We start from the raw sequence: 25,385 nt of genomic DNA, 5'->3' as shown, positions 1-25,385 counted from the left end.
GCTAACCACTCAAATATAACACCTAGCCATGTACTAATCTAACAGTAAAAGTAATGTCTCCCCCCCAAAAAAAATGTTTTGCATTGAGGCCAAGTGCACTCGCGATGGCCATTGTGCAATTTTGGGCGTTCTGTATTTCAAAGCCATATCAGATATCTTGATTATAAAACAGCGTGCTTTGAGCTCAATAACGATCGTTGAGAAATAAGAGGGGCACAGGAGGGAGAGAGAGCCTCATTACAGCAGCCGGCCCCAGAAAAACAGGCTGACACTTTTACTACAGGAATCATGAGGATAATGCACTTTTCTGTAACAAATGCATGGTTTTATCCGGCCCCAAAAAGTAGGACGTTTTAATTGAGGTGACCAGGTAGAATGTGCAGCTCACCAATGCGACCAATGAAAAATGTAACTCGCACAGCCAAAAGTCAAAAGATTTGCAAAATTCCCCCCCCCCACCCCCCACACCATCCCCACTATAACAACTCACCGGGCCGCCCCATGCCGATCTTCTCCAGGTCCTCGTTTTTGACGTAGTCGAAGTGGGAGATGAGCGTCACGTTAAGGTCGTCACGGATACGCAAAAGGTACTGCTGCAGCTGCACCTCCATCAGCAGCTCCAGGAGCCATTCTGTGCCCTCCTCAGACTGCATGCTACTGCCCAGCTTCTGAATAACACATACAAAAAGGAGAAACTGGGTTTAAATATTGAAGAACAGAAGACTGCACAACCTCTTCACAGACATAGCAAATTACCACACCCTTTCCTCCCCCGAGAATACACTGGCACCGTCATAGATCAGTAAGTAGACATCCGTAGCAAGACAGACATCCGTAGCCAGACAGACATCTGTAGACAGACAGATATCCGTAGCCAGACAGACATCTGTAGACAGACAGATATCCGTAGCCAGACAGACATCCGTAGCCAGACAGACAGACATCCGTAGACAGACAGACATCCGAAGCCAGACAGACATCCGTAGCCAGACAGACATCCGTAGACAGACAGACATCCGTAGCCAGACAGATATCCATAGCCTGACAGACAGACATCCGTAGCCAGACAGACATCCGTAGACAGACAGACATACGTAGACAGACAGACATCCGTAGACAGACAGACATCCGTAGCCAGACAGACATCCGTAGCCAGACAGACATCCGTAGCCAGACAGACATCCGTAGACAGACAGACATCCGTAGCCAGACAGACATCCGTAGCCAGACAGACATCCGTAGCCAGACAGACATCCGTAGCCAGACAGACATCCGTAGCCAGACAGACATCCGTAGCCAGACAGACATCCGTAGACAGACAGACATCCGTAGACAGACAGATATCCGTAGCCAGACAGACATCCGTAGCCAGACAGACAGACATCCGTAGACAGACAGACAGACATCCGTAGACAGACAGACATCCGTAGCCAGACGGACATCCGTAGACAGACAGACATCCGTAGCCAGACAGACATCCGTAGCCAGACAGACATCCGTAGACAGACAGACATCCGTAGACAGACAGACATCCCTAGCCAGACAGACATCCGTAGACAGACAGACAGACATCCGTAGACAGACAGACATCAGTAGACAGACAGACATCCGTAGACAGACAGATATCCGTAGCCAGACAGACAGACATCCGTAGACAGACAGACATCCGTAGACAGACAGATATCTGTAGCCAGACAGACATCCGTAGACAGACAGACAGACATCCGTAGACAGACAGACAGACATCCGTAGACAGACAGACAGACATCCGTAGCCAGACAGACATCCGTAGCCGGACAGACATCCGTAGCCAGACAGACATCCGTAGCCAGACAGACATCCGTAGCCAGACAGACATCCGTAGCCAGACAGACATCCATAGCCAGACAGACATCCGCAGACAGACAGACATCCGCAGACAGACAGACATCCGTAGACAGACAGACATCCGTAGCCAGACAGACATCCGTAGTCAGACAGACATCCGCAGACAGACAGACATCCGTAGCCAGACAGACAGACATCCGTAGCCAGACAGACATCCGTAGCCAGACAGACATCCGTAGCCAGACAGACATCCGTAGCCGGACAGACATCCGCAGCCAGACAGACATCCATAGCCAAACAGCCGTAGCCGGACAGACATCCGTAGCCGGACAGACATCCGCAGCCAGACAGACATCCGTAGCCAGACAGACATCCGTAGCCAGACAGACATCCGTAGCCAAACATCCGTAGACAGACAGACATCCGTAGCCGGACACAGGTGAAGACAGTATAAAGCACATTTGGTATCCAGATGATACACAGACAATCTATTCAAACAGACAATCTATTCAAACAGACAATCTATTCAAACAGACAATCTATTCAAACAGACAATCTATTCAAGCAGACAATCTATTCAAGCAGACAATCTATTCAAACAATGTATCCAGACCTTTTTCCTCATTCTCAACCATACCCTGTGTAGAGGGCAGTATGAAGTGCTGTATGGTCTTGTTTGATAGCTTAGCCTATACGTCAAACAACTACCATCAGGACACAGACTTCTTTTGACTTCTGTCAAACATGTCCGGCTGCCCTCTTCTCTATTGGATTTGGAGTGCTGCTTTCAATTATCCAACTATCTAGTTCCGAGAGAGAGAAAAAGACAGAGCCTCTGAAAGAGAGACAATATAGATAGAAAGCGAGAGAGTGAAAGACGCTTAACTAATACTTCCGATATGAGAGAGACAGGAAGACGCTTGACAAGTACTTCAGATGTCTGTGTGTGTGTACCTGCACACATGTACACATGTACAAGTCCAAAAACATTCCACTGACTAGCAAGATAGACCCATAGCCTATAACTCAAATGATATGATATGACATGAGAAGAGATTACTTCTATTTGGCATAAAACATTACACAATTTCAGATTCAAATTGAGTTACTGTATACTACTCCCAAATGGTAACACCAGCTGTTTGTATCCTGATTCGAATCCACCACAAGCACATTAATCTAGGTCACAATGCAGTAATATTCCTGTCTCAATATTCCTGAGTAGCACTTCGTAATCTGTCAGCTCGTAGTGGTCTGGCACCTGGGCTTGGTCCACTTCTAGAACCCCTGAGTAGAACTGGGCTTGGTATACTTCTAGAACCCCTGAGTAGAACTGGGCTTGGTCCACTTCTAGAACCCCTGAGTAGAACTGGGCTTGGTCCACTTCTAGAACCCCTGAGTAGAACTGGGCTTGGTCCACTTCTAGAACCCCTGAGAACTGGGCTTGGTATACTTCTAGAACCCCTGAGTAGAACTGGGCTTGGTCCACTTCTAGAACCCCTGAGTAGAACTGGGCTTGGTATACTTCTAGAACCCCTGAGTAGAACTGGGCTTGGTCCACTTCTAGAACCCCTGAGTAGAACTGGGCTTGGTCCACTTCTAGAACCCCTGAGAACTGGGCTTGGTATACTTCTAGAACCCCTGAGTAGAACTGGGCTTGGTCCACTTCTAGAATCCCTGAGTAGAACTGGGCTTGGTCCACTTCTAGAACCCTTGAGTAGAACGCAGTGGGCTCAACTGACTCACCCATGCTCAGTCTAAAGGTTATGGGTCTCATTTCAGGGGGAAAAAAACTCAACATTAAACCTAGAGAATTTGTGAAGCAAAAGACCACAACCCCAAAGTGCCTTTTTTTTGTCTGAATTCCACTCATGACGTACTGTCAGAGGTCTCTTTTTAAAAGGTCAAAAGGTCTACTGAATTTGCATTGTAGCCATGATGCAAAACAGTGTAGTTGTAGAAAGCTACTGGGTGTCCTAGCTCAGCAAAGAGCTGACTTGATACCTTCATTATCTAAAATCAGGTGTTTGAAGAAAAGCCACACGATGCTGAGCTGTGTTGTTGAAATGGAATGGATGAGTATTACAAGGTACACATGTAGGATCTTAATTTGAGCCAGTTTTCTACAGCAGGAAAATAATCCTGCAGCAACAGGAAATGTGATGTTTTATGTGGAAATTATTTCAAAATGGAAATTAAAAACTTCAGAAGCCTTTTTAAACCTGGTAGGCCATATTTTAATTTCTAACATCTGGTAGGCCATATTTTAATTTCTGACATCTGGTAGGCCATATTATAATGTCTGACATCTGGTAGGCCATATTATAATGTCTGACATCTGGTAGGCCATATTATAATGTCTGACATCTGGTAGGCCATATTTTAATTTCTGACATCTGGTAGGCCATATTTTAATTTCTAACATCTGGTAGGCCATATTTTAATGTCTGACATCTGGTAGGCCATATTTTAATTTCTGACATCTGGTAGGCCATATTATAATGTCTGACATCTGGTAGGCCATATTATAATGTCTGACATCTGGTAGGCCATATTTTAATTTCTGACATCTGGTAGGCCATATTTTAATTTCTAACATCTGGTAGGCCATATTTTAATTTCTAACATCTGGTAGGCCATATTTTAATTTCTAACATCTGGTAGGCCATATTATAATGTCTGACATCTGGTAGGCCATATTTTAATTTCTAACATCTGGTAGGCCATATTTTAATTTCTAACATCTGGTAGGCCATATTATAATGTCTGACATCTGGTAGGCCATATTTTAATTTCTGACATCTGGTAGGCCATATTTTAATTTCTAACATCTGGTAGGCCATATTATAATGTCTGACATCTGGTAGGCCATATTTTAATTTCTGACATCTGGTAGGCCATATTTTAATTTCTGACATCTGGTAGGCCATATTATAATGTCTGACATCTGGTAGGCCATATTATAATTTCTAACATCTGGTAGGCCATATTTTAATTTCTAACATCTGGTAGGCCATATTATAATGTCTGACATCTGGTAGGCCATATTTTAATTTCTAACATCTGGTAGGCCATATTATAATGTCTGACATCTGGTAGGCCATATTATAATGTCTGACATCTGGTAGGCCATATTTTAATTTCTAACATCTGGTAGGCCATATTTTAATTTCTAACATCTGGTAGGCCATATTTTAATTTCTAACATCTGGTAGGCCATATTATAATGTCTGACATCTGGTAGGCCATATTTTAATTTCTAACATCTGGTAGGCCATATTTTAATTTCTAACATCTGGTAGGCCATATTATAATGTCTGACATCTGGTAGGCCATATTTTAATTTCTGACATCTGGTAGGCCATATTTTAATTTCTAACATCTGGTAGGCCATATTATAATGTCTGACATCTGGTAGGCCATATTTTAATTTCTGACATCTGGTAGGCCATATTTTAATTTCTGACATCTGGTAGGCCATATTATAATGTCTGACATCTGGTAGGCCATATTATAATTTCTAACATCTGGTAGGCCATATTTTAATTTCTGACACCTGGTAGGCCATATTATAATGTCTGACATCTGGTAGGCCATATTATAATTTCTAACATCTGGTAGGCCATATTATAAAAAACAAACAATGAAACAGGTTTCTGAAAAGACTTTAGTATGTCTTGGGCATTTATTTTACGTGGTTGGAATACTGTCTGTTTGCAGAACAGTGTCAAAGATAACACATCACATTCATATTTTCTCAAGAGATCCTGAAAGAAAGAAATCATATTTCTCCACTCCTGTTCCCGAGACAATATTGTATTTGTTGTATAATTTCACTGCAAGACATGCATAATTCTGCAGGCATTAATATTATCGTACATGTGAGGGGTTATAGACCTACAGTTAGTATTATATTACATGTGAGAGGTTATATATAGACCAACACTTAGTGTCCATATTTCACTAACTATTCCATTTAACCCATATACTTACATTCTAAATATTCTGTTTATTCATGGATACAGGGATACTCATGAGCCGGATATCAACGCTGCATGTAAACAACGTATCCTCAATAAGACCTTCAGCGGGACATGAGCTACTATCCGTAACACTGTGAGCAGTGAGACCAACCTACGTTCAGAATATGAACGAATTCCAGGAGGAAACCAACGGTTGTCTGGCTTCGAACTAAAAACATGATTGCAACTGAAATCTGTCTTCGAAATGTTAAGTGATCGTACATATCAAAAAGGTTAGTGGGTGTGGACAGGTTGAGCAACATGTGAGATGTGTACACTTTGGACATAGGATAGATCCATTCAAGCATAGGCGACCCACAAGTCTTTCATTTGAAGAACCTAATCTTCACCGAAATTCCTCCACCTTGACAGAAGTACTTTACTTATGGTGTTATTGCCAGACCAGACACCATCATACCTATTCATTCAATGACATCACCGTAACAACTTGTCAACGAGACGAAACGAGTAGGCTTACTCTGTACACATGGAAGTGTGCCAGGAAAGGGAACGACATTATGAGCATGTCGAAACGCCGCATCCCGAATTCTGTGTGAGAGAGAGTATTTTTTTTTAAATCTTCAGAGACACCTGCTTCTGTGGCTTGACAGTATCAGAGCAACAAGATTCCCCGGAGAGGGAACGCTGAGAGAGCGCTCCAACGATCCCGTTCCCAATCCCGGGAAAAGGAAAACTTCCAAGAGCTCTTGTAGCCAGGCTACATTCCATCACGGGGCATAACACAGGAACAATCTAAAGAAACCTAACAAATGGTCAAATGAGAAGGATAAATCCAGAGGAACTGTTAATTTGTGAGAAGGATAAATCCAGAGGAACTGTTAATTTGTGAGAAGGATAAATCCAGAGGAACTGTTAATTTGTGAGAAGGATAAATCCAGAGGAACTGTTAATTTGTGAGAAGGATAAATCCAGAGGAACTGTTAATTTGTGAGAAGGATAAATCCAGAGGAACTGTTAATTTGTGAGAAGGATAAATCCAGAGGAACTGTTAATTTGTGAGAAGGATAAATCCAGAGGAACTGTTAATTTGTGAGAAGGATAAATCCAGAGGAACTGTTAATTTGTGAGAAGGATAAATCCAGAGGAACTGTTAATTTGTGAGAAGGATAAATCCAGAGGAACTGTTAATTTGTGAGAAGGATAAATCCAGAGGAATTGTTACAGTGTCAGTTTCTCTAGCAGCTTTGCGAAGTTGGCTGAGGTATAGCCCAATGCTGCCCAGTTCCTGCCCTCTTCTCTACCCTCCTCCGTGTGCCCAGCTCCTGTCCATTCGTTTATCCATCCCCACCATCGTGGGGCTAAAAATAGCAGCGACTTGGTTTTCGCCTAGATTCACTCAGAGCTGCCAGGTCGGGCAGAGAGAAAAGTGGAGGACGGCGGCGTGATGACTCACAGAGTGTATCTGTATGTGTGGTATGGTATTTTAGTGAGTGAGTTTGTGTATTTGCTTGTGGTGCACATCAGTGTGTGCACTGGAAGGACAATCTATTCCTTCTGTTTTGAGCAAAGCTGGCAAATAATTCTGTCTCGGGCTCTCTCTCCTCCCTCTCTCTCCTGCCTCTCTCTCCTCTCTCTCTCTCCTGCCTCGCTCTCCTGCCTCTCTCTCCTGCCTCTCTCTCCTCCCCTCTTTCTCACTTGCTGGATGGCTTGGCTCAGTCAGCTTGGTGATTCCTGGTATTCCCCCTCTGCCTCGTTTAACCCTCGTTCTTCTTTCTCCCTTTCAGTCTCTCTGCCTGTTTCACTTTTCTTCCACCCTCTTTTTCTCTCCTTTCCATCTCCCTCTACCCCATGTTCTCTCCCTTTCCTACCTCCCTCCCTCTACCCCATGTTCTCTCCCTGTCCTACCTCCCTCCCTCTACCCCATGTTCTCTCCCTGTCCTCCCTCCCTCTACCCCATGTTCTCTCCCTGTCCTACCTCCCTCCCTCTACCCCATGTTCTCTCCCTGTCCTCCCTCCCTCTACCCCATGTTCTCTCCCTGTCCTACCTCCCTCCCTCTACCCCATGTTCTCTCCCTGTCCTACCTCCCTCCCTCTACCCCATGTTCTCTCCCTTTCCTACCTCCCTCCCTCTACCCCATGTTATCTCCCTGTCCTACCTCCCTCCCTCTACCCCATGTTCTCTCCCTTTCCTCCCTCCCTCTACCCCATGTTCTCTCCCTTTCCTACCTCCCTCCCTCCCTCTACCCCATGTTCTCTCCCTGTCCTCCCTCCCTCCCTCTACCCCATGTTCTCTCCCTTTCCTCCCTCCCTCTACCCCATGTTCTCTCCCTTTCCTACCTCCCTCCCTCCCTCTACCCCATGTTCTCTCCCTGTCCTCCCTCCCTCCCTCTACCCCATGTTCTCTCCCTTTCCTACCTCCCTCTACCCCATGTTCTCTCCCTTTCCTACCTCCCTCCCTCTACCCCATGTTCTCTCCCTTTCCTACCTCCCTCCCTCTACCCCATGTTCTCTCCCTTTCCTACCTCCCTCCCTCTACCCCATGTTCTCTCCCTGTCCTCCCTCCCTCTACCCCATGTTCTCTCCCTGTCCTCCCTCCCTCTACCCCATGTTCTCTCCCTGTCCTCCCTCCCTCTACCCCATGTTCTCTCCCTTTCCTACCTCCCTCTACCCCATGTTCTCTCCCTGTCCTCCCTCCCTCCCTCTCGAAGACGGACAAGGAAGTGCTCCGTGTCGAGGACAGAGGCTCCATGGTATTCGGCTGAAGGAACATTTGAGTTCAGATTTGAGGTCAGATTGAACTGCAGGATGGAGAACTCGTTTCCTGTGCACCCCCTACTTACAGTATGTTAGGATCTCAACCCGTTAAACTGGTGGGAATTGCCCTATAACTATATGGATAGGGATACATTGAAATGTTTCTTACAGAAGGAATATGAAAAGTACATGGCAATTATGGGAAAATTATTAGACCAAATTTGAGGACAAGAGTTCACCTGACAAGACTGAATCCAAACATTACACGAGACTGAATCCAAACATAACACTGTTGATTTGATCTGTATTTTACATTCACTGCCACATTAACGACATCTGAAAATCCTCTGGATACTTTGAGTAACATGATGACAATATTCCTGGACAATGTGTTGTAGGTGCAACATAAGAGAATGACAAGGGTTTGAGGCAGAGGACTAACTGGTGTCTCCAAGTGGCCACACACACACACACACACACACACACACACACACCTGTCCAAAGTGTGCAATGCACTTTTATGACTCAAAGAAGAGTCTTCAACTATAAAGGTGCTTTTTTGAGCGCTCTTTCCTAGCTAAGTTAAGGAACTAGAGCAAGCACACTTGTAGTTGTTTAGTTAAGAACACAAACCTGCATCCACCGCCGTCACACAATTACTGTTGTTTACGCAATCCAAAAAACAGTCCATTATAAAATCACACTCTGGGTCAGCCGGGTATCATTTGAAAGCTTTTTTCTATTGCCAACAAGACTAGCTAAGTTATAAAAAAATATGATCTTACAGTGTTAGGTTTTTCACAATTCAATGGAAACAGATTGTAATTTTGGTGCGGATAGAAAGGAGACCTGAGTATATTCTGCTATGTGTAGAATGACCCAGGGTATGACGCCATGTCATCTTGTAACTGTACATCAAACATAGTGATCAGGAACATTGGCAATGTAAATGACAGGAGTTTAATGATATGGAAATGTGACGTGCACATTTGGACTCCCGGGTGTTGTTTGCTGTCTTGTATGAAATCATAATCCTTAACGTCTCATCTATCAAAATACATAAAGTCCACTTATATTTACCTCATTTAGTCAGAAAAACATTTTCTACATTTTCCCAATTGGCAGGGAGGGATAGGGCAACTACCGAACGTCTGTCAGCCAAAACCAGTAAGGTGCTGTGAAAGTCTGACGTCATGTACAGCATGTTACCATACTGCATTCCTTTCTATTTAGTTTGATATGTTATAAACAATACAAAACATACACATACAAACATCAACTATAACACACCTGCCCAGACCCACTAGAACACACCCCCATCTCCATTAACTACATCACACCTGTCCAGACCCACTAGAACACACCCCCATCTCCATTAACTACATCACACCTGCCCAGACCCACTAGAACACACCTCCATCTCCATTAACTACATCACACCTGCCCAGACCCACTAGAACACACCCCCATCTCCATTAACTCATCACACCTGCCCAGACCCACTAGAACACACCCCCATCTCCATTAACTACATCACACCTGCCCAGACCCACTAGAACACACCCCCATCTCCATTAACTACATCACACCTGCCCAGACCCACTAGAACACACCTCCATCTCCATTAACTACATCACACCTGCCCAGACCCACTAGAACACACCTCCATCTCCATTAACTACATCACACCTGCCCAGACCCACTAGAACACACCTCCATCTCCATTAACTACATCACACCTGCCCAGACCCACTAGAACACACCCCCATCTCCATTAACTACATCACACCTGCCCAGACCCACTAGAACACACCTCCATCTCCATTAACTACATCACACCTGCCCAGACCCACTAGAACACAGCTCATCTCCATGAACTACATCACACCTGCCCAGACCCACTAGAACACACCTCCATCTCCATGAACTACATCACACCTGCCCAGACCCACTAGAACACACCTCCATCTCCATTAACTACATCACACCTGCCCAGACCCACTAGAACACACCTCCATCTCCATTAACTACATCACACCTGCCCAGACCCACTAGAACACACCTCCATCTCCATTAACTACATCACACCTGTCCAGACCCACTAGAACACACCTCCATCTCCATTAACTACATCACACCTGCCCAGACCCACTAGAACACACCTCCATCTCCATTAACTACATCACACCTGCCCAGACCCACTAGAACACACCTCCATCTCCATTAACTACATCACACCTGCCCAGACCCACTAGAACACACCCCCATCTCCATTAACTACATCACACCTGCCCAGACCCACTAGAACACAGCTCATCTCCATGAACTACATCACACCTGCCCAGACCCACTAGAACACACCTCCATCTCCATTAACTACATCACACCTGCCCAGACCCACTAGAACACACCCCCATCTCCATTAACTACATCACACCTGCCCAGACCCACTAGAACACACCTCCATCTCCATTAACTACATCACACCTGCCCAGACCAACTAGAACACACCCCCATCTCCATGAACTACATCACACCTGCCCAGACCAACTAGAACACACCCCCATCTCCATGAACTACATCACACCTGCCCAGACCAACTAGAACACACCCCCATCTCCATGAACTACATCACACCTGCCCAGACCCACTAGAACACACCTCCATTAACAGGTCAACATTCACAAGGAACCGGGGCCAGACGGATTACGAGGACGTGTACTCAGAGCATGAGCGGACCAACTGGCAAGTGTCTTCGCTGACATTTTCAACATCTCCCTGTCCGAGTCTGTAATACCTACATGTTTTAAGCAGACCACCATAGTGCCTGTGCCCAAGAACACCAAGGTAACCTCCCTAGACCCATTCCCATTTTGCATACTGCCCCAACAGATCCACAGATGATGTCATCTTTATTGCACTCCACAATGCCCTTTCACACCTGGACAAAAGGAACACCTATGTGAGAATGCTGTTCATTGAGTACAGCTCAGTGTTTAACACCATAGTGCTCTCAAATCTCATCAATAAGCTAAGGACCCTGGGACTAAACACCTCCCTCTGCAACTGGATCCTGGACTTCCTGACGGGCCGCCCCCAGGTGGTAAGGGTAGGTAACAACACATCCTCTATGCTGGTCCTCAACACAGGGGCCCCTCAGGGGTGCGTGCTCAGTCCCCTCCTGTACTCCCTGTTCACTCAGGACTGCACGGCCAGGCACGATTCCAACACGGCCAGGCACGATTGTGCCGATGACACAACAGTGGTTGGCCTGATCACAGACAACGATGAGGCAGCCTATAGGGAAGAGGTCAGAGGCCTGGCCGTGTGGTGCAATGACAACAACCTCTCCCTCAACTTGATCAAGACAAAGGAGATGATTGTTGACTACAGGAAAAGGAGGACCGAGCACACCTCCATTCCCATCAACGGGGCTGCAGTGGAGCAGGTTGAGAGCTTCAAGTTCCTTGGTGTCCACATCACCAACAAACTAACATGGTCCAAGCACACCAAGGCAATCGTGAAGAGGGCACGACAAAACCTATTCCCCCTCAGGAGAATGAAAAGATTTGGCATGGGTCCTCAGATCCTCAAAAGGTTCTACAGCTGCACCATCACTGCCTGGTATGGCAACTGCTTGGCCTCCGACCGCAAGGCTCTAGGCACCTGTACATCACTGGGGCTGAGCCTCCTGCCATCCAGGACCTCTATATCAGGAAGTCCCTAAAAATTGTCAAAGACCCCAGCCACCCTAGTCATAGACTGTTCTCTCTGCTACTGCACGGCAAGCGGTACCGGAGCGCCAAGTCTAGGTCCAAGAGGCTTCTAAAACAGTTTCTATCCCCAAGCCATAAGACTCCTGAACATGTAATCAAATGGCTACACAGACTATTTGGATTGCCACGCCCCCCCCCCCCCCCCCCCCCCCGTCTTTTACACTGCTGCTACTCTCTCTTGTTACCATCTACTTTAATAACTCTTACAGCTCTCTGACTGAATCTCTCACCCACTCGCTCAATGACTCTCTCCTCCCCGCTCTCCCTCTGACTCAGTCAGCCCTTCTCTTGCCTCTCTCCCCCCACTTGTTTGCTGTCCCCACCACATTTACACCCTGTCTGTCTAACCCAGCACCCATCTCCCTCTCTCTTCTGCTCTCTTCCTCTGCCTCTCTCTTCCTCTCTCATTCATTCCTCCCTACAGTCTCTCCATTCCCTCACGGCTTTCGGGCCGACAGTATGTTCTTTATTTGATGTGGGCTGTATTTCCTGCCTGCTAACCCTCAAAAATGTTTATCTGTGCAGACTATAAATAAATCCAAACCAGCTGCTTTTCTCCCCTTCAACGGCAGGCTGTTTGCTTTTTCACCAGCACTAGTTAAAGGAGGAATGTCCGAGGAGGATCCAGCCGGTGCCGTTTAGCGATACTGCTCGGCTAACGCGAATGGAATGTTTTTGCAATGTTTCTGGAACATTGGGGTGATGACAGCCGTTGGAGAGGAGGGTCAGACTCCGTCTACACTTTTCTCCATCTTCTCTGGGTCGAAGAAACACAACAGGGGAGCCAAAACATCCCGTGATGTTTCCTTGATAGTTCTTGTTGGTTAGTTGGTCTCATATATTTTCAATAAGTTTTCATTCCAAACTGGTACTCACACTGAAAGTGACATGTCCTTGTTGTGTTCATTAAAATAGATGGAATTCTTTGTGTTGTGGATTCACAGCTCGTAAGAGAGCGAGTGGATGTCCTGCATCTGGCTCCTGATCATCATGACAGGACAAAGAGAGCTTTCCTTCCCCAATGGTGGGGTCATATTAGTTTGTAGGCCAGACCGTTTCTGACTAGTGATGGGAAGTCTTTTTACTGACTCAGATCTTTTTGACTCTGGTGGGGTCATATTAGTGTGTAGGCCAGACCGTTTCTGACTAGTGATGGGAAGTCTTTTTACTGACTCAGATCTTTTTGACTCTGGTGGGGTCATATTAGTTTGTAGGCCAGACCGTTTCTGACTAGTGATGGGAAGTCTTTTTACTGACTCAGATCTTTTTTGACTCTGGTGGGGTCATATTAGTTTGTAGGCCAGACCGTTTCTGACTAGTGATGGGAAGTCTTTTTACTGACTCAGATCTTTTTGACTCTGGTGGGGTCATATTAGTTTGTAGGCCAGATTGTTTCTGACTAGTGATGGGAAGTCTTTTTACTGACTCAGATCTTTTTGACTCTGGTGGGGTCATATTAGTTTGTAGGCCAGACCGTTTCTGACTAGTGATGGGAAGTCTTTTTACTGACTCAGATCTTTTTGACTCTGGTGGGGTCATATTAGTTTGTAGGCCAGACCGTTTCTGACTAGTGATGGGAAGTCTTTTTACTGACTCAGATCTTTTTTGACTCTGGTGGGGTCATATTAGTTTGTAGGCCAGACCGTTTCTGACTAGTGATGGGAAGTCTTTTTACTGACTCAGATCTTTTTTGACTCTGGTGGGGTCATATTAGTTTGTAGGCCAGACCGTTTCTGACTAGTGATGGGAAGTCTTTTTACTGACTCAGATCTTTTTTGACTCTGGTGGGGTCATATTAGTTTGTAGGCCAGACCGTTTCGACTAGTGATGGGAAGTCTTTTTACTGACTCAGATCTTTTTGACTCTGGTGGGGTCATATTAGTTTGTAGGCCAGACCGTTTCTGACTAGTGATGGGAAGTCTTTTTACTGACTCAGATCTTTTTGACTCTGGTGGGGTCATATTAGTTTGTAGGCCAGACCGTTTCGACTAGTGATGGGAAGTCTTTTTACTGACTCAGATCTTTTTTGACTCTGGTGGGGTCATATTAGTTTGTAGGCCAGACCGTTTCGACTAGTGATGGGAAGTCTTTTTACTGACTCAGATCTTTTTTGACTCTGGTGGGGTCATATTAGTTTGTAGGCCAGACCGTTTCTGACTAGTGATGGGAAGTCTTTTTACTGACTCAGATCTTTTTTGACTCTGGTGGGGTCATATTAGTTTGTAGGCCAGACCGTTTCTGACTAGTGATGGGAAGTCTTTTTACTGACTCAGATCTTTTTGACTCTGGTGGGGTCATATTAGTTTGTAGGCCAGACCGTTTCTGACTAGTGATGGGAAGTCTTTTTACTGACTCAGATCTTTTTTGACTCTGGTGGGGTCATATTAGTTTGTAGGCCAGACCGTTTCTGACTAGTGATGGGAAGTCTTTTTACTGACTCAGATCTTTTTGACTCTGGTGGGGTCATATTAGTTTGTAGGCCAGACCGTTTCTGACTAGTGATGGGAAGTCTTTTTACTGACTCAGATCTTTTTTGACTCTGGTGGGGTCATATTAGTTTGTAGGCCAGACCGTTTCTGACAAGAGATGGGAAGTCTTTTTACTGACTCAGATCTTTTTTGACTCTGGTGGGGTCATATTAGTGTGTAGGCCAGACCGTTTCTGACTAGTGATGGGAAGTCTTTTTACTGACTCAGATCTTTTTTGACTCGTTCAGTTAAAAGAACGAATCTTTCGACTGATTCCATTAATTTGATTCAGTAATACCAGAGCATGCAGGACCCCCTAGCGATGAACTGAAAACTCAAGAGTCATGATTCTACAAGCCTCTTGTTCACCATAGGAGGCTTATTGGAGCTGCCATTTGTGACTCAGTCTTGTAGACGTGTGCTTTAAAAATGTAAATTTTGTTTAATTGCTAAACATATAAATACGATTATTTCTTGATACATTCGAAACGAGGTCTAGGTGTGGCATTTGAGGTGCTTGACTGCTGTAAGGGTGAAAAGCACAATATCGTTCGTGAACTGCACCGTCTCAAACGATTCTTTCTCCAGTTTGAGTTTGTTGACCAGAGACTGTGCATGTTTTAGTTCTACAAAGCTCTTTTAATCATAACATTCAATAATCAATTCATTGAATTTATTCTTCCACCATGTGATCAATCATCAGTCCTAAACATGGAGTTTTCTTCTCTATGAACCTGATCTATTTACCTTATGTCAGATATGACAGACAGTTGGTGCATGGTGGGAACATATGACAGACAGTTGGTGCATGGTGGGAACATATGACAGACAGTTGGTGCATGGTGGGATCATATGACAGACAGTTGGTGCATGGTGGGAACATATGACAGACAGTTGGTGCATGGTGGGAACATATGACAGACGGTTGGTGCATGGTGGGAACATATGACAGACAGTTGGTGCATGGTGGGAACATATGACAGACAGTTGGTGCATGGTGGGAACATATGACAGACAGTTGGTGCATGGTGGGAACATATGACAGACAGTTGGTGCATGGTGGGAACATATGACAGACAGTTGGTGGTCAGAGCACTTCTCTGGAGCCGCTGAGCCGGAGGAGAGTGTATTAGTCCTGCTGCAGGACTCATTGCGGCCAGCACAAGCAGGTCAAACAAACAACTAAAATTAACAAGTCACTCAGAAAAACGAATCATAACTCTCGAGTTAGTAAAATGAGTCGTTTGAAAAAGAACGGATAGTTTGCGAAGAGCACATCACGAGTTCAAACACTACAGACAGAAGTTGGCACATCGGCGGTAGCAAATTCAGACGAGTCCCATAAAGCTTGTGGGGGGGTCGTAGAGCAACATTTTTTGATTGGTTTCCCCGGTGATTTTACCCATGCACTACTGTGTGTTCATTGTCCGTAGCTTATGCCTGCCCATTTCAGAACCCCACTGTCACCATGGGGCACCCTGTTCATAACGCTGACATCAGCAAACTGCTCGCCCACACAACGCCATTCAAGTGGTCTGTGGTTGTGAGGCCGGTTGGACGTACTGCCAAATTCTCTAAAACAACGTTGGAGGCGGCTTATGGTAGTGAAATCAACATTCAATTATCTGGCTACAGCTCTGGTGGACATTCCTGCAGTCAGCATGCCAAGTGCATGCTCCCTCAAAACCTGTGTTGTATTGTGACAAAACTGTGGCCTTTTACTGTCCCCAGCACAAGGTGCACCTGTGTAATGATCATGCTGTTTAATCAACTTCTTGATATGCCACACCTGTCAGGTGGATGGATTATCTTGGCAAAGAAGGGATGTAAACACATTTGTGCACAAGATTTGAGAGAAATAAGTGGTTTGTGTATATGGATCATTTCTGGGATCTTTTATTTCAGCTCATGAAACACAGGATTTTTTCTGGGGGGGGGCACAAGAGCACAAGGGGATTGATGGAGCTTTGGCAGAGAGTGGGACTCCCAACCTAATGCCACACATCACAGCGCCTATGAGTCCCCTTTTTCAATGCCACTTTAAGCAAGGGGCTTGACTTACTGCATAATCACCCCCCCTCCCCCCTCCTGTCCTTCCATCCCTGACCAGCACTGTGGCAGAGAACTGGGTAATGTTCAGTTGGCACAAAATGAAATAAAAAAATGGTGAAACAACTGACCTTGTCCAATAAGAAACAATGTTGCAAAAATGTTACTTAGCCCAATCAATCACCGCCTTCGCATAAACAAAGTCAGAGAAAAATTGTGCTGCAGAGTATTGAGAGTTTGACAGTATTTTTTCCATAATTCAATGTTTTTTTTAGCCAGAGGAAAACGAATGTCGCACATAGCGCAGTATGCTGGAGAGAGGGATCACTGGTGTAAACAAGACATAGTTGTTGGGGCTTGGAGGACAAAACAGTAGGCTGCAAATAATACCCAGCCAACCAGCCAGTCAACCAGCCAGCCAAGTGATCTCCACACAACCCTCCTGGGGGAGAAAAGCTGAGAGCTTCAGTGATTCATTATTTATAGCTAGGTTCATTCATATACAGTACCTGTTCAAAAGAAAACAACTCTCTCTCCATCTCTCTCTTTCCCTCTCTCTCTCTCTCCACCTCTCTCTCTCCATCGCTCTCTTTCCATCTCTCTCTCTCCATCTCTCTCTTTCCATGTCTCTCTCTCCATCTCTCTCTCTCCATCTCTCTCTTTCCATGTCTCTCTCTCCATCTCTCTCTTTCCCTCTCTCTCTCTCCACCTCTCTCTCTCCATCGCTCTCTCTCCACCTCTCTCTCTCCATCGCTCTCTCTCCATCGCTGTCTTTCCATCTCTCTCTCTCCATCTCTCTCTTTCCATGTCTCTCTCTCCATCTCTCTCTTTCCCTCTCTCTCTCTCCCTCTCCATCGCTCTCTCTCCATCTCTCCATCCTTCCCATCTCTCCATCCTTCCCTCACCCTACATCCTTCACCCTCTCTCCCCCTACATCCCTCGCTCTCTCCCTACATCCCTCGCTCTCTCCCTCCCTCCCTTCCTCTTCTCACCCTCCCCTCTCTCTCCCACCCTCCCCTCTCTCCCTCACTCTTCCCACCCTCCCTCTTCTCACCCACCCTCCCTCCCTCCCTCCCTCTTCCCATCTACCCTCCCCTCCCTCCCTCTTCCCATCATCCACCCTCCCTCCCTCCCTCCCTCCCTCCCTCCCTCTTCCCATCCACCCTCCCCTCCCTCCCTCTTCCCATCCACCCTCCCCTCCCTCCCTCTTCCCATCCACCCTCCCCTCCCTCCCTCTTCCCATCCACCCTCCCCTCCCTACCTCTTCCCACCCACCTTCCCCTCTCTCTCTCCCCAACCTCATCTCTCTCCCCAACCTCCTCTCTCTCCCCCTCTCCACCCTCCCCTCTCTCTATATCCCTCTCTCCCACTCCATCCCTCTCTCCCTCCCTCTCTCCCTCTCCAGTTCATGAGGTAACAGCAGCCTGCTGTGTAAGGGGAGAGAAATGCTGCAGAAAGCAGAAAGCTGCAACTGTGTGAGCAGCCCTGCATCCCCCGAATCACCTTCGCTGCTCAGAAAACTGCAACGTCAACCCAAGGCCACACACATTCATACACACCAGAGGACCAACATACTGGTCACAGAACATACACACACACCTGGCTTCTTTGCAAAGTATGTCGTGGACTGGACTGAAATGTAGTGGACTGGACTGTAGTGGACTGGAATGTAGTGTAGTGGAATGGACTGGAATATAGTGTAGTGGACTGTAGTGTAGTGTAGTGGACCTAGTGTAGTGGACTGTAGTGTAGTATACTGGACTGAAGTGTAGTGTACTGGAGTGTAGTGTACTGGACTGTAGTATAGTGGACTGGACTGTAGTATAGTGGACTGGACTGTAGTGGACTGTAGTATAGTGGACTGGACTGTAGTATAGTGGACTGGACTGTAGTATAGTGGACTGGACTGTAGAATAGTGGACTGGACTGAAGTATAGTGGACTGGACTGTAGTATGGTGGACTGGACTGTAGTGCACTGTAGTGTAGTGGACTGTAGTATAGTGGACTGGACTGTAGTATAGTGGACTGGACTGTAGTATGGTGGACTGGACTGTAGTGCACTGTAGTGTAGTGGACTGTAGTATAGTGGACTGGACTGTAGTATAGTGGACTAGACTGTAGTATAGTGGACTGGACTGTAGTGCACTGTAGTGTAGTGGACTGTAGTGGACTGTAGTGTAGTGTAGTGGACTGTAGTATAGTGGACTGGACTGTAGTGCACTGTAGTGTAGTGGACTGTAGTGTAGTGTAGTGGACTGGACTGTAGTGGACTGGACTGGACTGTAGTATAATGGACTGGACTGTACACTACAGGACTGGACTGTACACTACAGGACTGGACATACCTACAAGAAAGAGAAGAATAAAGACAAAACACACGCTGGGTAATGTACAGGAGATGAAAAACCTGACTCTGTCAGCACAGAGACATGGCTACCTCCTCCCTGACCTAACAGAACAGGCTACTCTGTCAGCACAGAGACATGGCTACCTCCTCCCCTGACCTAACAGAACAGGCTACTCTGTCAGCACAGAGACATGGCTACCTCCTCCCCTGACCTAACAGAACAGACTACTCTGTCAGCACAGAGACATGGCTACCTCCTCCCCTGACCTAACAGAACAGACTACTCTGTCAGCACAGAGACATGGCTACCTCCTCCCCTGACCTAACAGAACAGGCTACTCTGTCAGCACAGAGACATGGCTACCTCCTCCCCTGACCTAACAGAACAGGCTACTCTGTCAGCACAGAGACATGGCTACCTCCTCCCCTGACCTAACAGAACAGACTACTCTGTCAGCACAGAGACATGGCTACCTCCTCCCCTGACCTAACAGAACAGACTACTCTGTCAGCACAGAGACATGGCTACCTCCTCCCCTGACCTAACAGAACAGGCTACTCTGTCAGCACAGAGACATGGCTACCTCCTCCCCTGACCTAACAGAACAGACTACTCTGTCAGCACAGAGACATGGCTACCACCTTCCCTGATCTAACAGAACAGGCTACTCTGTCAGCACAGAGACATGGCTACCACCTCCCCTGACCTAACAGAACAGGCTACTCTGTCAGCACAGAGACATGGCTACCTCCTCAGAGAGACAGACAACCCTCTAATGACTGCATATCACACTAGTGAGAAAGGAGGGAAAGAAAAGGAGAGAGGGATGGATGGAGAGAGAGGGGACAGAGGAGGGTGTGGGTGCGTCCCAACACAAAAGTCATTCAGCAGCACTTCATCAATGACCTCATGGTTCCGCATTCAATAACGTGGGCTGTGTGTGTGTGTGTGTGTGTGTGTGTGTGTGTGCGAGACAGAGAAAAAGTGACAGTCATGATCTGAAGGGTTGAGCAGACACACAGACCATAACAGATAGACGCAAAAATATAGCTATGCATAGCCTAGCCTAGCCTAGCCATAATCACTGCATCTGTTGAATGAATGGTAGATGACAACAACTATACTGCCAGATGGGTACCTGGAACACACACACACACACACACGATACATTAGCCTGGTGGTGTTCTTTATATTCAGGGTTAAATACAAAAGCACTAGACTTCAACAAGATACTATCACAAGAACAGAGATCTGAAAGCATTTCTTTAAAATCAGTCGACTTGAAATACTTCACCTACAATCCAAATAATGACTCATAAGTAATAGAATACAGGACTTGAAAACACACACACACTTCCTGCCATGTCATAATGAAGGCCTCATGTTCTCTACTGATGAGTAATTAGGCAGCAGTGCTGTCAGAAAACAAAGTGACCATCGCTCCATGATCAGTGTGGGTGTGAAGTGAACTACCTCCTCGTCAACGCTGGGCAGTCGCTGGTAGTCCGATGTCTCATCCAGTCGCTGGTACTCAGCCATCTCTCCCATGGCAAAGTCCAACACCGTCAGTCAGTCATCTCTCCCATGGCAAAGTCCAACACCGTCAGTCAGTCAGTCAGTCAGTCAGTCAGTCAGTCAGTCAGTCAGCCATCTCTCCCATGGCAAAGTCCAACACCGTCAGTCAGCCATCTCTCCAATAGCCTCAGTCCAGTGGTTTCCTGGTCCACCTTGGGCTGAGAATCACCAATCCAGTGTGTGTTCTGGCGAACAACAGACAGGCTATTCCTCGTCGTAGCAGTCAAAGATATCCCCTTCTTCTTTTCTGTAGACAGTTCTTGGGTTTCATTCAAAAAGGGGATGTTGTGGTCAGCCAGCCATAACAAGTGACCAAGTTTTTTTGATTAGGTACACTAAGAAAAGGACAGGAGCGGTAGGATTGTCCTCTTCACAATGAACATTCCTCTGGGAATGTATTGGCTGGTTGGCAGGTTGAGTCAGGTTCTGTGGAGGGTTTCCCCTATATGTGGATGTAGCAGGAGTCCAGCTATGTTGTTGATTGGTGTTGAGGATAGCCTTGTAGACAGGTGTCGTCAAAGGGTGGCGGATCCTCGTTTATTTCCATCTCTTCTAAATGACCTTCCAGTCCTGCTCTTCGCTCTCTCGCTTTCCTCCTCGCATCACAGGCTGTCACCGTCCGTCTCCCTCTCTCTTTCTGTCGCACGCTGCTTGTTCATTGGTCAATGCCTCAGAGCTGACGCATGCTGCACTAGTTCTCCCTCTTCTCGCTCAGTCGTTCTATTTTCACAGCATCCCTATGTCCGGCTTACCTTATTGCCTCATCTTCAAAACAAATACAGGAAGGCGGCATTGAAAAACAAGAGGATGTAGAATGCGTCTTTCACCCGAGTCCCGAGGGCTATTTTTCATTTTGTATGCATCTCCATCCTCCTAGTTTTTGAACAGCTGTCCACTCTGACCAGCAGCTTAGCACTGAGGAGAGGGAGAGAGAAACTGGGTGTGTGTTTTTTGGTGCAGTTTTAAACAGACTTCCTGATTGCTCAGTTGGAGCCCACGGTTAATCCCTTGTTGTTGTTGTTGTTGTCGTCTCTTTCCATCACAATGCTTATTTTTCTCCCAATTATTATTATTTTGCTCCAGCTGGTCGGCGATTTGATGAGTGGTCGCCTCCCCATTGCCACAGCGAGAGTGGAACCCCCCCTCCCCGGTCGTCGCCACGGGGATCTACAATCAGCGGTGGTCCTGAGAGGAGCAGCCAATGACGTGGCAGGAGGCCGACAGGGGCGGAGACAGGCATTAATGTGGATCACTAATCCTGCCATATAGGAGGGAGAAAAACACAGCCACGCTGGGCGGTGTGCGTGTGTTTGTGTGTGTGTGTGTGTGTGTGTGTGTGTGTGTGTGTAGAAAGCACCACTCTGCTATGGGAGGGGATGCCCCCCCCCATCTGGAGGCTAGCTGAGCTGACATCTGGATGAAAGGGGGAGTAGAGAGAGAGAACGAACGAATAAACGACAGAACAAGAGAGGCAGAAACTGTTTAATCTGCCGGCCTCCTGATTCTCTGTCCACAATCTAACCATGACAATAGAGTCATGGTCTCGATGGTACTGACCAAGGCATTAGCATTTGATCTCAATAACGGTAGCACTGAGGTTGTTAACTCTATCTTTCTCTCTCCATCTCTCTCTCTGTCTCTTAACGGTTTTGGCCGGTCTAGTGCAGTCCCGTTCCTGGGGCCTGTTATTCGCAACCCGCTTATCAGGCTTAATGCTCTCATCCCTTCTCCACCTCCACTGCTAAATCTGTTCCCTCCTGGCCCTGCACAGCGGGCACAGACACACACACACACACACACAGACACAGAGACACACACACAGAGACACACACACACACACAGAGACACACACACACACAGAGACACACACACACACACACACAGAGACACACACACACACACACACACACAGAGACACACACACAGACACACACACACACACACACACACACACACAGAGACACACACACACACACAGAGACACACACACACACACACACACACACACACAGAGACACACACACACACACACACACACAGACACACACACACACACACACACACACACACACACACACACACACACACACACACACACACCTACATGGCAGTGGCCTCTGCTCCTGTGACCTTCGACTTATTATTGCTGTTGCGTTTTCTTGTGATACAAATAAAATCAAATTCTTGGGCAAAATGACGATGATTCATTGATTTCCCTACCATTTAATGATGCTTGGGGCTTTGTCTGTTTAAGAATAAATCTAGGCGAAACGATTCTAAAACGATTCACACAACAACACAGTGTTACAGACTTGGGACTAGAGGAATGCCCCAATTTCAAATCAACCCCTTCATGTAGGATCTGGGGGTCGATATATAATCAATTACAACTTAAAAATAACAAACAGGAATTTATTCCACAAGTTGTTTGTCAAGGTAAAGAAAGCAGGTCCAACCAGGTCCAGAATGAAGGCTAAAGACACACAGTTAAGAACGACAACCTGCCGACTCTTCACCCCTTGCTACGTGACTTCCTCTCCTTCTCTTACCTTTTCCTGAACAAGAGGCTTTGTTGTCCTGTCCCTGCAGTGTGGTAGTCTAGCGCCCACCCCCTCTCAGCAGCTGAATTCAGTGTGAGGGCAGCTCAGATGAAATGTCCTGTTGCGTAACAATCACATTTTGGAATAGGGAGTGTATTCCTAAATGTTGGGAAGAGATGTTGGACGTACCGATTCCATGGTATATTGATATAGTTGATATATTAAACAACGCAAGATTCAAGATTCAATTATTAGATAGAATTCTTGCCACCAACAAAATGTTTAATATTTGGGGCATAAAATCATCGAAGCTCTACAGATTTTGTTAGGGATACAGAATCTGTGAGGATACAGAATCAATAGACCATTTATTTTGGTGTTGCCCTCAGGTAGCCTGTTTCTTTTCAGGAATGGCTGAAAATGCATAACATTGATCTAAAATTGACCCTAGAAATAGTACTGTTAGGAGATCTGGAGAGACCAGGTCAGTCAATTACTAATATACTAATAATCTTAGTAAAAGTATTTATTTTCAATTCGCAATCTGTGGATTCTATTCGATTAGATAGACTGAAGTTGTACATTAAACATCACAGTATAGTTGAAAGATATGTGTTGCATAGAAACCCGAAGAGGGTGGCCAACAGAGATAGATGGGATGGGCTGAGGGTGACCAGCAGAGATAGATGGGATGGGCTGAGGGTGACCAGCAGAGATAGATGGGATGGGCTGAGGGTGGCCAACAGAGATAGATGGGATGGGCTGAGGGTGACCAGCAGAGATAGATGGGATGGGCTGAGGGTGACCAGCAGAGATAGATGGGATGAGCTGAGGGGGGCCAACAGAGATAGATGGGGTGGGCTGAGGGTGACCAGCAGAGATAGATGGGATGGGCTGAGGGTGGCCAACAGAGATAGATGGGATGGGCTGAGGGTGGCCAACAGAGATAGATGGGATGGGCTGAGGGTGGCCAACAGAGATAGATGGGATGGGCTGAGGGTGACCAGCAGAGATAGATGGGATGGGCTGAGGGGGGCCAACAGAGATAGATGGGGTGGGCTGAGGGTGACCAGCAGAGATAGATGGGATGGGCTGAGGGTGGCCAACAGAGATAGATGGGATGGGCTGAGGGTGACCAGCAGAGATAGATGGGATGGGCTGAGGGTGGCCAACAGAGATAGACGGGATGGGCTGAGGGTGACCAGCAGAGATAGATGGGATGGGCTGAGGGTGGCCAGCAGAGATAGATGGGATGGGCTGAGGGTGGCCAGCAGAGATAGATGGGATGGGCTGAGGGTGGCCAGCAGAGATAGATGGGATGGGCTGAGGGGGGCCAACATAGATAGATGGGATGGGCTGAGGGTGACCAGCAGAGATAGATGGGATGGGCTGAGGGTGGCCAGCAGAGATAGATGAGATGGGCTGAGGGTGGCCAACAGAGATAGATGGGATGGGCTGAGGGTGGCCAACAGAGATAGATGGGATGGGCTGAGGGTGACCAGCACAGATAGATGGGATGGGCTGAGGGTGGCCAACAGAGATAGATGGGATGGGCTGAGGGTGACCAGCAGAGATAGATGGGATGGGCTGAGGGAAGCTGAGGGCTGGGATGTGGAATTGGAGATAAATGGGAGTGGAGTTGCTGTGTGGGAGATAGAATGATGGTCAAAGATAATTTTTTAAAACTTTTAAGTCAAAATAAAACATAATACAAAGTATGTTTGAATGACAGAGGGGCAGTGTTTTTACAGCTAATGCCGGTTTGCCTGAGGCTGATGTTTGTACACATGCATATATATACACACACTCTCATTCAAATAAACACATACAAGAACACACAGATGCATGTAATAGTGCCAGACATGCACACAAACATATACAGTTGGCATCGCTGTTATGATTTTTGTCCTTTGTTAACATTTTTTTATTTTTTTATGGTTTAGTTATTTATTTTTTGCATGGTTGTTTGCTGTTTTCTTCTGTATTTTTCTCTCTTTAGTTCATTCGTTGTTGGTGCATTGGGGGGTTCTAGGGGGTGGGGAATGGAATTAATTGTATTTTTAT

The 25,385-nt window shown here is 46.5% G+C and overlaps 1 protein-coding gene across 1 annotated transcript in view; it reads right to left on the bottom strand.

The window, feature by feature from the left end:
- The window catches only part of LOC139375826 (activated CDC42 kinase 1-like), a 77,362-nt gene extending 56,580 nt beyond the window's left edge, over positions 1–20,782 (bottom strand). The window contains exons 1-2 of the mRNA XM_071117723.1: positions 20,680–20,782; positions 491–668 (exon numbers count right to left, since the gene is read on the bottom strand). Coding sequence (XP_070973824.1) covers positions 491–668; positions 20,680–20,754 — 253 coding nt within the window. The 5' untranslated portion in view covers positions 20,755–20,782. The remainder of the gene's footprint in view (positions 1–490; positions 669–20,679) is intronic.
- Between the last annotated feature and the right edge of the window lie 4,603 nt (positions 20,783–25,385).

Source organism: Oncorhynchus clarkii, chromosome 20 (assembly GCF_045791955.1).
Source record: "Oncorhynchus clarkii lewisi isolate Uvic-CL-2024 chromosome 20, UVic_Ocla_1.0, whole genome shotgun sequence".
Taxonomy (NCBI): domain Eukaryota; kingdom Metazoa; phylum Chordata; class Actinopteri; order Salmoniformes; family Salmonidae; genus Oncorhynchus; species Oncorhynchus clarkii.
This window is presented reverse-complemented; position numbering and strand designations above follow the sequence as displayed.